At 44.0% G+C, this 15,483-nt stretch overlaps 1 protein-coding gene across 2 annotated transcripts in view; it reads left to right on the forward strand.

The window, feature by feature from the left end:
- Mogat1 (monoacylglycerol O-acyltransferase 1) overlaps positions 1–15,483 on the forward strand; it is a 42,471-nt gene that overhangs the window by 14,367 nt on the left and 12,621 nt on the right. For both annotated transcript variants that reach the window (NM_001438552.1, XM_087566765.1), the window contains 1 exon segment: positions 15,192–15,370. In NM_001438552.1, coding sequence (NP_001425481.1) covers positions 15,212–15,370 — 159 coding nt within the window. In that variant the 5' untranslated portion in view covers positions 15,192–15,211.

Below are 15,483 nucleotides of genomic sequence, written 5' to 3' on the forward strand. Positions count from 1 at the left end.
ACTTCCAGAATGGTTGTACCAGTTTGCAATCCCACCAACAATGGAGGAGTGTTCCTCTTTCTCCACATCCTCGCCAGCATCTGTTGTCCCCTGAGTTTTTGATCTTAGCCATTCTCACTGGTGTGAGGTGAAATCTCAGGGTTGTTTTGATTTGTATTTCCCTTATGACTAAAGATGTTGAACATTTCTTTAGGTGTTTCTCCGCCATTCGGCATTCCTCAGCTGTGAATTCTTTGTTTAGCTCTGAACCCCATTTTTTAATAGGGTTATTTGTCTCCCTGCGGTCTAACTTCTTGAGTTCTTTGTATATTTTGGATATAAGGCCTCTATCTGTTGTAGGATTGGTAAAGATCTTTTCCCAATCTGTTGGTTGCCGTTTTGTCCTAACCACAGTGTCCTTTGCCTTACAGAAGCTTTGCAGTTTTATGAGATCCCATTTGTCGATTCTTGATCTTAGAGCGTAAGCCATTGGTGTTTTGTTCAGGAAATTTTTTCCAGTGCCCATGTGTTCCAGATGCTTCCCTAGTTTTTCTTCTATTAGTTTGAGTGTGTCTGCTTTGATGTGGAGGTCCTTGATCCACTTGGACTTAAGCTTTGTACAGGGTGATAAGCATGGATCGATCTGCATTCTTCTACATGTTGACCTCCAGTTGAACCAGCACCATTTGCTGAAAATGCTATCTTTTTTCCATTGGATGGTTTTGGCTCCTTTGTCAAAAATCAAGTGACCATAGGTGTGTGGGTTCATTTCTGGGTCTTCAATTCTATTCCATTGGTCTGTCTCTGTACCAATACCATGCAGTTTTTATCACTATTGCTCTGTAATACTGCTTGAGTTCAGGGATAGTGATTCCCCCTGAAGTCCTTTTATTGTTGAGGATAGCTTTAGCTATCCTGGGTTTTTTGTTATTCCAGATGAATTTGCAAATTGTTCTGTCTAACTCTTTGAAGAATTGGATTGGTATTTTGATGGGGATTGCATTGAATCTGTAGATCGCTTTTGGTAAAATGGCCATTTTTACTAAATTAATCCTGCCAATCCATGAGCATGGGAGATCTTTCCATCTTCTGAGGTCTTCTTCAATTTCCTTCTTCAGTGTCTTGAAGTTCTTATTGTACAGATCTTTTACTTGCTTTGTTAAAGTCACTCCGAGGTACTTTATATTATTTGGGTCTATTATGAAGGGTGTCGTTTCCCTAATTTCTTTCTCGGCTTGTTTCTCTTTTGTATAGAGGAAGGCAACTGATTTATTTGAGTTAATTTTATACCCAGCCACTTTGCTGAAGTTGTTTATCAGCTTTAGTAGTTCTCTGGTGGAACTTTTGGTGTCACTTAAATATACTATCATATCATCTGCAAATAGTGATATTTTGACTTCTTCTTTTCCGATCTGTATCCCCTTGACCTCCTTTTGTTGTCTGATTGCTCTGGCTAGAACTTCAAGAACTATATTGAATAAGTAGGGAGAGAGTGGGCAGCCTTGTCTAGTCCCTGATTTTAGTGGGATTGCTTCAAGTTTCTCTCCATTTAGTTTAATGTTAGCAACTGGTTTGCTGTATATGGCTTTTACTATGTTCAGGTATGGGCCTTGAATTCCTATTCTTTCCAGGACTTTTATCATGAAGGGGTGTTGAATTTTGTCAAATGCTTTCTCAGCGTCTAATGAAATGATCATGTGGTTTTGTTCTTTCAGTTTGTTTATATAATGGATCACGTTGATGGTTTGCCGTATATTAAACCATCCCTGCATGCCTGGGATGAAGCCTACTTGGTCATGGTGGATGATTGTTTTGATGTGCTCTTGGATTCGGTTTGCCAGAATTTTGTTGAGTATTTTTGCGTCGATATTCATAAGGGAAATTGGTCTGAAGTTCTCTTTCTTTGTTGTGTCTTTGTGTGGTTTAGGTATAAGAGTAATTGTGGCTTCGTAGAAGGTATTCGGTAGTGATCCATCTGTTTCAATTTTGTGGAATAGTTTGGATAATATTGGTATGAGGTCTTCTATGAAGGTTTGATAGAATTCTGCACTAAACCCGTCTGGACCTGGGCTCTTTTTGGTTGGGAGACCTTTAATGACTGCTTCTATTTCCTTAGGAGTTATGGGGTTGTTTAACTGGTTTATCTGTTCCTGATTTAACTTCGGTACCTGGTATCTGTCTAGGAAATTGTCCATTTCCTGAAGATTTTCAAGTTTTGTTGAATATAGGTTTTTATAGTAAGATCTGATGATTTTTTGAATTTCCTCTGAATCTGTTGTTATGTCTCCCTTTTCATTTCTGATTTTGTTAATTTGGACGCACTCTCTGTGTCCTCTCGTTAGTCTGGCTAAGGGTTTAATCTATCTTGTTGATTTTCTCAAAGAACCAACTTTTGGTTCTGTTGATTCTTTCTATGGTCCTTTTTGTTTCTACTTGGTTGATTTCAGCTCTGAGTTTGATTATTTCCTGCCTTCTACTCCTCCTGGGTGTATTTGCTTCTTTTTGTTCTAGAGCTTTTAGGTGTGCTGTCAAGCTGCTGACATATGCTCTTTCCTGTTTCTTTCTGCAGGCTCTCAGCGCTATGAGTTTTCCTCTTAGCACAGCTTTCATTGTGTCCCATAAGTTTGGGTATGTTGTACCTTCATTTTCATTAAATTCTAAAAAGTTTTTAATTTCTTTCTTTATTTCTTCCTTGACCAGGTTATCATTGAGTAGAGCATTGTTCAATTTCCAAGTATATGTGGACATTCTTCCTTGATCGTTATTGAAGACCAGTTTCAGGCCGTGGTGGTCAGATAGCACGCATGGGATTATTTCTATCTTTCTGTACCTGTTGAGGCCCGTTTTTTGACCAATTATATGGTCAATTTTGGAGAAAGTACCATGAGGAGCTGAGAAGAAGGTATATCCTTTTGTTTTAGGATAGAATGTTCTATAAATATCCGTTAGGTCCATTTGGCTCATGACTTCTCTTAGTCTGTCTACGTCTCTGTTTAATTTCTGTTTCCATGATCTGTCCATTGAAGAGAGTGGGGTGTTGAAATCTCCCACTATTATTGTGTGAGGTCCAATGTGTGTTTTGAGCTTTAGTAAGGTTTCTTTTACATATGTAGGTGCCCTTGTATTTGGGGCATAGATATTTAGGATTGAGAGTTCATCTTGGTGGATTTTTCCTTTGATGAATATGAAGTGTCCTTCCTTATCTTTTTTGATGACTTTTAGTTGAAAATTGATTTTATTTGATATTAGAGTGGCTATTCCAGCTTGCTTCTTCTGACCATTTGCTTGGAAAGTTGTTTTCCAGCCTTTCACTCTGAGGTAGTGTCTGTCTTTGTCTCTGAGGTGTGTTTCCTGTAGGCAGCAGAATGCAGGGTCCTCGTTGCGTATCCAGTTTGTTAATCTATGTCTTTTTATTGGGGAGTTGAGCCCATTGATGTTGAGAGATATTAAGGAATAGTGATTATTGCTTCCCGTTTTATTCATATTTGGATGTGAGGTTATGTTTGTGTGCTTTCTTTCTCTTTGTTTTGTTGCCAAGACGATTAGTTTCTTGCTTCTTCTAGGGTATAGCTTGCCTCCTTATGTTGGGCTTTACCATTTATTATCCTTTGTAGTGCTGGATTTGTAGAAAGATATTGTGTAAATTTGGTTTTGTCATGGAATATCTTGGTTTCTCCATCTATGTTAATTGAGAGTTTTGCAGGATACAGTAACCTGGGCTGGCATTTGTGTTCTCTTAGGGTCTGTATGACATCAGTCCAAGATCTTCTGGCCTTCATAGTTTTTGGCGAGAAGTCTGGTGTGATTCTGATAGGTCTGCCTTTATATGTTACTTGACCTTTTTCACTTATTGCTTTTAATTTTCTTTCTTTATTTTGTGCATTTGGTGTTTTGACTATTATGTGACGGGAGGTGTTTCTTTTCTGGTCCAATCTATTTGGAGTTCTGTAGGCATCTTGTATGCCTATGGGTATCTCTTTTTTTAGGTTAGGGAAGTTTTCTTCTATGATTTTGTTGAAGATATTTACTGGTCCTTTGAGCTGGGAGTCTTCACTCTCTTCTCTACTTATCCTTAGGTTTGATCTTCTCATTGAGTCCTGGATTTCCTGTATGTTTTGGACCAGTAGCTTTTTCTGCTTTACATTATCTTTGACAGTTGTGTCAATGATTTCTATGGAATCTTCTGCTCCTGAGATTCTCTCTTCCATCTCTTGAATTCTGTTGGTGAGGCTTGTATCTACAGCTCCTTGTCTCTTCTTTTGGTTTTCTATATCCAAGGTTGTTTCCATGTGTTCTTTCTTGATTGCTTCTATTTCCATTTTTAATTCCTTCAATTGTTTGATTGTGTTTTCCTGGAATTCTTTCAGGGATTTTTGCGATTCCTCTCTGAAGGCTTCTACTTGTTTATTAATGTTTTCCTGTGTTTCCCTAAGGGAGTTCTTCACGTCTTTCTTGAAGTCCTCCAGCATCATGATCAAATATGATTTTGAAACTAGATCTTGCTTTTCTGGTGTGTTTGGATATTCCATGTTTGTTTTGGTGGGAGAATTGGGCTCCGATGATGGCATGTAGTCTTGGTTTCTGTTGCTTGGGTTCCTGCGCTTGCCTCTCGCCATCAGATTATCTCTAGTGTTACTTTGTTCTGCTATTTCTGACAGTGGCTAGACTGTCCTATAAGCCTGTGTGTCAGGAGTGCTGTAGACCTGTTTTCCTCTCTTTCAGTCAGTTATGGGGACAGAGTGTTCTGCTTTCGGGCGTGTAGTTTTTTCCTCTCTACAGGTCTTCAGCTGTTCCTGTGGGCCTGTGTCTTGAGTTCACCAGGCAGCTTTCTTGCAGCAGAAAAGTTGGTCTTACCTGTGGTCCCGAGGCTCAAGTTCGCTCGTGGGGTGCTGCCCACGGGCTCTCTGCAGCGGCAGCAACCAGGAAGACCTGTGCCGCCCCTTCCGGGAGCTTCAGTGCACCAGGGTTCCAGATGGCCTTTGGTGTTTTCCTCTGGTGTCCGAGATGTGTGCACAGAGAGCAGTCTCTTCTGGTTTCCCAGGCTTGTCTGCCTCTCTGAAGGTTTAGCTCTCCCTCCCACGGGATTTGGGTGCAGAGAACTGTTTATCTGGTCTGTTTCCTTCAGGTTCCGGCGGTGTCTCAGGCAGAGGTCCTGCCGCTCCTGGGCCCTCCCCCACGGGAGCCCAGAGGCCTTATACAGTTTCCTCTTGGGCCAGGGATGTGGGCAGGGGTGAGCAGTGTTGGTGGTCTCTTCCGCTCTGCAGCCTCAGGAGTGCCCACCTGACCAGGCGGTTGGGTCTCTCTCTCTCACGGGGTCTGGGAGCAGAGAGCTGCTGCGGGCCGGGATCCGCGGGCGTGGGACCTCCAGCAAACACAGGACGTGCCCGGTCCTAGATGAACTCTGCCTCTGTGTGTCCCGATCTCACCAGGCAGCTCTCTTGCAGCAGACAAGTTGGTCTTACCTGTGGTCCCGAGGCTCAAGTTTGCTCGCGGGGTGCTGCCCACAGGCTCTCTACAGCGGCAGCAACCAGGAAGACCTGTGCCGCCCCTTCCGGGAGCTTCAGTGCACCAGGGTTCCAGATGGCCTTTGGTGTTTTCCTCTGGTGTCCGAGATGTATGTACAGAGAGCAGTCTCTTCTGGTTTCCCAGGCTTGTCTGCCTCTCTGAAGGTTCAGCTCTCCCTCCCACGGGATTTGGGTGCAGAGAACTGTTTATCCGGTCTGTTTCCCTCAGGTTCCGGTGGTGTCTCAGGCAGGGGTCCTGCCGCTCCTGGGCCCTCCCCCACGGGAGCCCAGAGGCCTTATACAGTTTCCTCTTGGCCAGGGATGTGGGCAGGGGTGGGCAGTGTTGGTGGTCTCTTCCACTCTGCAGCCTCAGGAGTGCCCACCTGACCAGGCGGTGAGATCTCTTTCCCACAGGGTCTGGGAGCAGAGAGCTGCTGCGGGCCGGGATCCGCGGGCGTGGGACCTCCGGCAAACACAGGACGTGCCCGGTCCTAGATGAACTCTGCCTCTGTGTGTCCCGATCTCACCAGGCAGCTCTCTTGCAGCAGACAAGTTGGTCTTACCTGTGGTCCTGAGGCTCAAGTTTGCTCGAGGGGTGCTGTCCACGGGCTCTCTGCAGCGGCAGCAACCAGGAAGCATGATTTTCTCCTGAAAATGTTAATTGCGGTGGCTTACTGGTCTCATTTGAAGCCTCTGGCTTCTGCTACACTATCAATACTGGCTCCTCACTGGGACTCCTCTCAGATGTCCTGTTGTTGCCTTGCACCGTGAAGATCCTGCAGCTTTGGTTCTGGAGTCCGGGCCCCTTCATGTGCTCCAGCAGTTCATAGATGGAGTAAATGTTGGGGTGGGCCAACCTTGGATCTGGACCTGGGTGGTAGCTGAATTGGTCGGCCTGACTGCTTTCCTTTGCTCCTGTCACCTGGGATAGCATTCTGACACTGCCCAGGTGAGGGACAGGACAAGCTCAGCCAGCTCACCCAAGTACAGCAGCCAGCAAGAGGCCCATTCTCATGACTCCAGCTCTCTCTTGCCACTCCCCTCAGGGCCAGCTCTACTGTGCTGCCCAGCAAAGTTCAGGGCATGCTCTTCAGTGTGCTGCAGCTGGTGAGGGACGGGCCCAGATCACCTGCTCTCATGCCCTTAGGGCCAGATCTGCACAGCCCTGGTTCATCAACATGGCTGGAGGCAGCAGTCTGGACCAGGGACAACTATCTGCATGGCCTTTAGTGGTAACATGGGTCATGGATATCAACACAGACACTCACTGCTGCAGGGCCATGGACACAGACATGTTTCTTGGTGGCAGCCCAGGCCAAGACATTATCGTGGCCTCAGGTGGCATCAAAGGCTACTCACATATGTGTTCCTCACTACCCTCGAGGAGTCTTCAGTTCCCCATCTTCATTGCATACATCCCATTCTGCTTCTCTTTCTCTCCCATCCCCTTACCATCTCTTAGATCCATCTCTCCTGGCACATGGGGGCTTCTGGGTATTTTCCAAGGCAGTCTTAGCTGGGCTGGAGTTGTCTCCATCCTGTTCCACCCATCCTAAGTTTTCTCAGCTCAGGGATAATACCACCCACAATGGATTGGGCCCTCCATTAATCACCTACTAAGAAAATGCCCCACAGGCTTGTCTAAGCCCAATCTTATGGAGGCATTTTCTCAACTGAGGTTCCCTCCTTTCAGATGACTCTAGCTTATATCAAGTTGACGCAAAAGCAGCCAGCACAGTGCTCATGTATGTTTGTATGCATGCGTCCGAGTGTATATTGTACAAATGTGGAGGTCAGGGGATCACTTTGTGAAGACCATGATCTCCTTTTCCTTGTTCCTGGGTTCTGAGGATCAAGCTTGTATCTCTAGGCCTGGGTGACAAGCACCTTCACACACTCGGCCGACTCAACAGCCCCAAGATCCTTTCCTTTATTCTTGGGGAGGCGCCTGGAAAGTCATAGTCACAAGACATATGTAGGTTTAGCTTCTTAAAAGGCAGTTTTCCCCTTTTACATTCCCCTGAGCAGTTTGAAAAAAGAGTTCCACCGGCTCCACAGCCAGTCTGCTAATTGACGTGGTCAAGCTTCTTTTATCTGTAGTTACAATAAATGTATAGTGGTGTTTACAAGGTTGGCATGGTGTGTCCCCAACCTCCACTTGCTCATCTGAGACCTGTGCAAGTTCTATTATCTGTTCAAATCCTCTGCCCAGTTTTGATTGGATGGCTTGTTCTTATTACAAGTGTCTTCTGAAGAGCAGAGGACTTAATGTTGGTTCCCTCTTATCAATTTGTGTGTGTGTGTGTGTGTGTGTGTGTGTGTGTGTGTGAGAGAGAGAGAGAGAGAGAGAGAGAGAGAGAGAGAGAGAGGTGAGTATGCGTGTGCATGCTTGTTTGTGTGTAAGGTGCAGGCACACGCATGCCACAGCACAAAATGGAGACCAGAGGAGACAGCCTTTACTTTTCTGTCTTTGGATGTCTGCTTTTACCTTTTGAGAGAGCGTCCCTTTGCTTCTCTGAGTCAGGCTAGCTGGCCTGAGAACTTTGGGGAGATTCTCTCTCAGACTCTGCTTCCCATCTTGCTGTGGTGTGCTAGGATTATGGGTAATTGAAATATTTCATCTGTTTTTTTCTTGGGTTCTGGGGTTCTAAACTTAAGAGTTTTTACCTTCCAAGCCATCGCTCAGCCCTAAATCATCAGTTTTTTAAAGATTGCATCTAGATAAAATGGGTACTGTGGAAAATCAAAACTTGTTACTCTGTGGGTGAAAAATTTATTCCAAACTGCCAAGGAGTGAGCAGAGAGGCAACGGTGGGTGGGGTAGGGGTAGGGTAGGTTCAGGGTGGGGAGCAGGAGGGTGTGGAGTTCCAGGGTTTTAAGGGAATAGGTACCTGGGAGAAAGGGAACCTGTGAGCTGGGGTAGAAGGCTTTGAAGCATGTAACAGGCACTTGTGAGTAGGAACTGGACGGGGCCTAGAAGCTAGGTCCTTAATGTGCAGAGCTCCCATTCGCCAGAGATAAGGAGAATGGTGCCTTTTAATGGGTGGGGACTATTTTCTCAAGTCCTCAAGGGAATGCTTGCTTTTGTCTAAATGCCAGACTTTTGGAAAAGGGGGTTTCTTGGAACCAGAGAGTGTCTTTGATTTCATATTTAATAAATCTTTTCATAATCTATCATTGGGCGGGGTTGTTTTTTTTTTTTTTTGAAGCATGGTCTTATCCTACCTCAAGCCGACCTTAAGTTTACTCTGTAGCCCAAGCTAGCCTTGAACTCATAGCAGTCCTCCAACCTCAGCATCCTGAGTGCTGGAATTACAAGTGTGAGCCCCCACAGCCAGCTCAGTGTTTCTCCCTTTTATCTCAGGCCTGTTTGGAACATTCTAGGTCCTTGCCATTTCTGTTTGTCTTTGAATCATATTTACAATTTTTTTCATTAAAAAAAAAACAGAACAAAACAAAAACCCTGCTGGTATTTGATTAGGATGCCTCTTGGTTGTGACTGAAAGTCCTTTATGGGTTTTCTTGGGAAGCACAAAAGCTCAGGACTTTGATTCTTCCACCATGTTGGCTAACTGAAAAGCTTGCACACATCCGAGCACACTGAGAATCACTGGGAGACAGGGTGTGGGAGGGTGGGAAGGTTGTAAGTTCCCAGCCTGAGTTCACATCAAGTTCTGGGTCACCAGGCTTAATGAGACTCTGTCTCAGTAAAAAAGAAACAAACAAACAAACAAACAAATGAACAAAAAAGGAAGAGGCAGGGTGGTGGCAATAGAAGGACTGGGAGGGGGGAAGGGGGAGAGGGAGGAAGAAAGAAGGAGGAGGATCACTGTCTGGAGATTTTGTTAGAATGCAGATTTCTAGAGGTTAGAGCTTATGAAACTCAGAAATTATTTCAGAAATAGCAGTTACAGAAAATTACCAAAACACAAATTCCTATATTTCATCTTCTAAAATCCCCTAAATGTTAGCATTTTTGTTATATTTTCTCTTCCTGACTCCTTCTGTTTACCTCCCCTTACTCTCCCCCTCCTTTCCATTTCACCTCCTTCCCCTGTCCTTCCTCCTCACACACACATTATCATATTTTCTGAGCCCCTTTAAAGAATAACTTGGAGATGTGGCCACTTGTTCCTCTGAAGACGTTGACCTATATTGCTGATTTTTATATGTATAGGAAATCAAGTGCATTCTCTTACATAGTGGAGCAGTATGTCCTAAAGGAAAGAAGGTGTGGTTTATTCTGAACTAATACACATGACCAGGGAGTAATGGAGCATACAGATGCAGGGTTCCACCTTTATTCACAGTGAGGAGTTAAATGGACTTCTGTTGTCATAAGACCAAAGCAAGTCATAAAGAGAAGCAATGTCAGGCAAGTGACAGACAGAATCTTCTCGAGGTGTCAGACATTATCTGCCAGGACTGTCAGCTTTGTGACTAATAGAAGCTAGAGGTCCTGCAAGCTTAGTATGGAAATACTTTTCCATAGTTTTACCTAGTAGTGAGGAAGATGTTGGATCAGATACAGAGGGTGGTGCTAAATGGCCATCAAAAGGAACCAAAGATACCCTCAAGGTAGTTTTGTCTCTGGGTGAGCAATGTTCCCTCTGTCCATAATTCCTGTGTTCTGGCCACTAGTAGTCTGCAGTTGTAGCTGTCACATACTAGCATGTGAATCTGGAAGACTTCATGGATTCAGTGCCATGACTCTGCGTCCTGACAATCACACTCCTGATTCTCACCTGGGTGGCTGGAGCACATAGATCTGCCCACATTTATTCAGTTGTGTCTTCGTCTGCTTGGAGCTGGGATTTGGGGGAGGGGCACACTTTAACACGTGAATGCTCTGTATGAAGCTCTTAGGTATGTCTGAATACTGACACACCTTCTTTCTTAGGGACAAGCTCTGAGGCTTCTGGCATGATGCTATAAAATGGTATTTGTGCTGGTACTATCTTACATTTGCACACACAACAGGGGACCAAGTTTTAACTGTACTCTGGTTTTGATTCATTTGACGTCTATAGGCAAAGAACTAGATCAAATAATGGACTCGTTTTTAAAAAAGAAAAAGTTCCTCTTATATAATACATTAAAAGTACGGAGTGAACAAGCAGGAAGAAGAACAGATGAGGATTTGTCCTCTAGCACCATCTTCAACTCTGGGAGAGTTTTCTTATAGTGTGAGTTGTGAGGACGAGGAGGACATTACACTTACGTTCCTCTGTTCAACAGATGGCATTGATTAATGGTTTGAATTCTTTGCCTTAAGGGATATAAATGAACAGAAGTGCTAATAGATTTTGCTTGTCTGTGACTTCTTTTTTTTTTTAAGATTTATTTATATGAGTGCACTGTGGCTGTCTTCAGACACACCAGAGGAGGGCATCAGATCCCATTACAGATGGTTGTGAGCCACCACGTGGTTGCTGGGATTTGAACTCAGGACCTCTAGAAGAGCAGTCAGTGCTCTTAACCTCTGAGCCATCTCTCCAGCCCTTGTCTGTGACTTCTATTATCTTTCTCTACTCCATGTTAAATCCTCAAAATAAGTATAGAAACAGGTTTTTTTTAAGTTTGTTTCGTAAGTTTTGTATAATTTTAAAAACAGGATCTCATGTAACAAAGGCTCCCAGTCCTCCCCTCTTGGCTTCTTATACTGGCATTCCAGGTGAGTACTACCTTGACCAGACAGAAATGGTTTTATGGGGGAAAGGAAAACATCTTAGATGGGAAGAAAAAGGAAAGAACACGTATAACTTAAATATCTAGTTATTTCTTAATATTGACTGTGGGGGTTTGAATATGCTTGGCCCAAGGAGTGGCACTACTTGGAGGTGTGGCCTGGTTGGAGTAGGTGTGGCCTTGTAGCAGGAAGTATGGGGGTCGGCTTTGAGGTCCTATCCTCAAACTCCAACCAGTGAAGAAGAGAGAGCTTTCTCCTAGCTACCTGCAGAAGAGAGTCCCCTCCTAGCTGCCTGTGAAAGACAGTCTTCTCCCAGCTGCCTTCAAAACAAGAGGTAGAACTCTCAGCTCCTCCAGCACCATGTCTGCTTGGACACCACCAAGATGATAATAAACTGAATCTCTGAACCTGTAAGCCTGCCCCAATCAAATGTTGTCCTTGGTCATGGTGTTTGTTCATAACAGTAGAGCCCTAAGACTGTAACTTTATTTTTTTCAAATTCTATTTTTAATGATGGTTCTTAAATGTTTTAACCTCCCTTGTAGCCCACCAACCACCAGAGGGTAGGGGAAAAGAAAAGATATGGAAGTGTCGAGGTGGACCTGTTTAGAAAGGTTCTTTGAAGCAACTCCCATCTGTGTTGTCTAGTAATTGGAAGTTCAGTTCACAGATTAACAGTGGCAGCTCGATGCACTCACAAATACCTCACGGAAACATCAGCAGTCCAGTTCAGTAAAATCGTGTCAATAACATTGGTGACACTACCTAGCAGAGACAGCCAGGCCCCAGCCTTGGCACCAGTCCGCAGGAGGGACCAGGGCCAACAAGAATGTTGGGAAAAGTTCTTTGCTGCGCCTCTCAATGAAGTGGAAGATCAGCGAAGATCAGCGAAGATTTGAGACCAACAAGCATTGCACAGCTATTTCAATAAGCAAGCCTAGCTTCTGTCACTGTCAGTGGAGTCCCTTTTTTTATGCCCTCCAAACATCCCGTGTCCTCCATGGGTTTTGCCTCAGCATGTGCATCTGTCTCAGCTGACATCACTTTGCCAATCAGCCTGAGTCCAAGGAAGCAGCAAGAAGTCAAGGCACACCACCAGAAGTTTTTTGGTGCATTTCTATGGAGTCTCAACAGTGTAAGGTGGACCAATACATTCGTGACGTTAGCGAAGAATCCTTCATGTCTCCTTTCATGTTTTTACTTCAGCAGAACATCCTTTCACTTGTGTCTGCCTCAGCCAAACGTTCCTTCATGAGTCTGCCTTAGCCTTTCATCTGTGCCCACTTCAGAAAAACACATTTCACATGTTTGCCCCAGAAACACAACTGACTTTTTAGAAGAACCCTTAAGTTTCCACTTCATAGGACATTGATTATTAATGCAGAGTCAAGTTTTGACTGTTTTCATGTTGCAGGCTGTGTGTGGAAATTTACTGAACCTTTTAAAGGTGTGACCATTCTTCAGTTAATGGGTTTGTTCTGCACATTCTTCAGTTAATGGGTTTGTTCTGCAGAGGTTAATTTGAGTCTTCTATTATTCCTTTGATAACACCACTTAACTTCTTTAAAATAGAATCTTTTTGAGGGTTGGAACTATAAATCAGAGGTAAAGTGCTTGTCTAGTATACATGAGGCCCTAAACTCAATTCCCAGCAACACACACACACACACACACACACACACACACACACACACACACCACCACCACCAACAACAACAACACCAACAACAACAACAACAAATAATTTTATAAATGAAATAAAATCCATTCTAATTATGAGAAAGGTAGAAAAAATGTGTAAATTTTCTTAGGGCTGGGGCTGTAGCTCAGTGGTAAAGTGCTTGCCCAGTATAAACAAGGCTCTGGGTTCAAAACTGTGAAAGAGAACAGGAAAATTCCAAACACCATCATTATAATTTTGTCATTTTTTTTCCTTCTTGGTTGTTTTTAAAAATGTAATGTATTTAATTAAACTACATGAAATGAATGTTTAAAAAAAAAACTCAAGCACTCAGTGGTAGTTTACTGATAATTAATAATTATTGCCCCTATGATATGTAACTCTTTCCTCACCCATGCTTCTGTGAGTAACCCCTCACCCATATTGCTATAACTCTAGCAAATTCACTGGTCCATCAAGTTGGACTTGAGTGGGATTTTCCTTTGTCTGTAGATGATGCCCTACTTCGGGTGAATGGATGTTTGTTTACTCCTCCCTAGGAAGAGTCACAAAACATTGAAATTGTTCTTGTTTCCCTGAGCACTGTCTAGGGTGACCTAGGTGTATCTTTATTCTGCCTTAATCTTGTCTTTGAAATCTAGGTGCTTATGAGTCAGAAGTCAATCTTCAGGTGGTCTGGCTAAAACTGGCTGCCCATCTGCTTTGCATAATTACACACATCTTCAGTACCATTTCCACTGAAAATTGTGTCTTAGTCAAGGTCTCTATTGCTATGAAGAGACACCATAACCACGACAACTCTTATAAAGGAGAACAATTAATTGGGGCTGGCTTACAGTTTTAGAGTTCTGTCCACACTGGGTGTGACTTGAGCATCTGTGACCTCAAAGTCTACCCCCTAGTGACACACGTCCTCCAACAATGCCTCACTGTGTAAGTTAGGGTTTTATTGCTGCGAAGAGACACCATTACCAAAGCAATCCTTATAAAGGCAAACATTTAACATTTAGGATTTCAGAATTTTAGTCCATCATAGCAGGAAGCATGGCAGCACACAGGTAGACAGAGTGCTGGAGAAGGAGCTGAGAGTTCTATATCTTGGGCAGGGCTTGAGCACTAGGGGACCTCAAAGCCTGCCTTCACAGTGACACAATCCCTCTAACAAGACCACACCTCCTAATAGTACCACTCACCATGTCTAAGCATTCAAACATATGAGTCTGTCTGGGTCAAGCCTATTCAAATCACCACACTGTACTCTGTGCCCCGCATAGGCGTGTAGCTGTAACAATGCACAATATTTAGTGCAGGTTCTAGTGTCTATGACTTCTTGTTAGGCTTATGAGAATCATTCTAATTTTTTTATGTACTCAACAATATTGCTTCAAAATACAGGTGGGGGAAGATAAAAAGAGAAAACTTGAACTGAATACTGACAACAACAATGAAAAAGATGACTTTACAAGAACCCATTATGTTTAAGGTGTACTTTTGTTTTTTGAGATAGGGTCTTAACTATGTATCTCTGGCTGGCATGAAACTTGATATGTAGACTTTGCTGACCTCAAACTCACAGAGTTCTGCCCGCCTCTGCCTCTGCCTCTGCCTCTGCCTCTGCCTCTGCCTCTGCCTCTGCCTCTGCCTCTGCCTCTGCCTCTGCCTCTGCCTCTGCCTCTGCCTCTGCCTCTGCCTCTGCCTCTGCCTCTGCCTCTGCCTCTGCCTCTGCCTCTGCCTCTGCCTCTGCTTCCTGAGTGTTAGAATTAAAGGTGTGTACCACCATAATTGACCCAAAGAATACATTTTTTAAATATGGTGGTTTGAATGAGAATGGCTCCTAGAGACTCATTTGTTTAAATGCTTGGTCCTTGGTTGGTGGAACTGTTTGGGAAGGACTTGAGGAGGTACATCACTGCTAGCGTGTTCTGAGGCTCTAAAAGTCAAGTGCTATTCCCAGTATGACTTCTCTGTCTCCTGCTTGTATGTGTGAGCTCTCAGCTGTCCCTGCCTTCACATCTTTGCTCCCAAGTCATGACCGCTAAGCTCTCTGAAGTGATAAGCTCCAAATTAAACACTTTCTTTTTGTAAGTTGTCTTGGTCATGCTGCTTTGTCGTGGTGACGAAAAGTAACTCATACAATGCTATTTCTGCTTCTAACATTAGAGTCCTTGACGATGGAGACTATGCCTAGCACACAACCTCTTTGTGGTTATGTGAATAATGGCTGTACAAAGCATTTCCCTACAGTAGTGAATCGTCCACTTTCCATAGCCAGTGGTTGCAAAGTACAGGGAGCAGAGACTGATGGGCCGATCCCACCTGGCTTTTCCCTTTCTTACAGTACCGGGGAGCATTGGGATCATGGTGATGTTGATCCTGTACAACTATTGGTTCCTTTACATCCCGTATCTGGTCTGGTGTTACTATGACCGGCGAACCCCAGAGCAAGGAGGCAGGAGATGGAGCTGGGTTCAGAACTGGACTGTGTGGAAGTATTTCATGGACTATTTCCCAATACATGTAAGTAGAACTGTCTTTAAAGGATTGGGTCGAGAGGACAGCGGGAGTGCGTTCCCATCCGTGTGTCTCCACCTTCTTCCTTTCCAGATGAAACATGCCTTAGTCCATTTATT

This window comes from Rattus norvegicus, chromosome 9 (assembly GCF_021556685.1).
Source record: "Rattus norvegicus strain SHRSP/BbbUtx chromosome 9, alternate assembly SHRSP_T2T, whole genome shotgun sequence".
Lineage (NCBI taxonomy): Eukaryota > Metazoa > Chordata > Mammalia > Rodentia > Muridae > Rattus > Rattus norvegicus.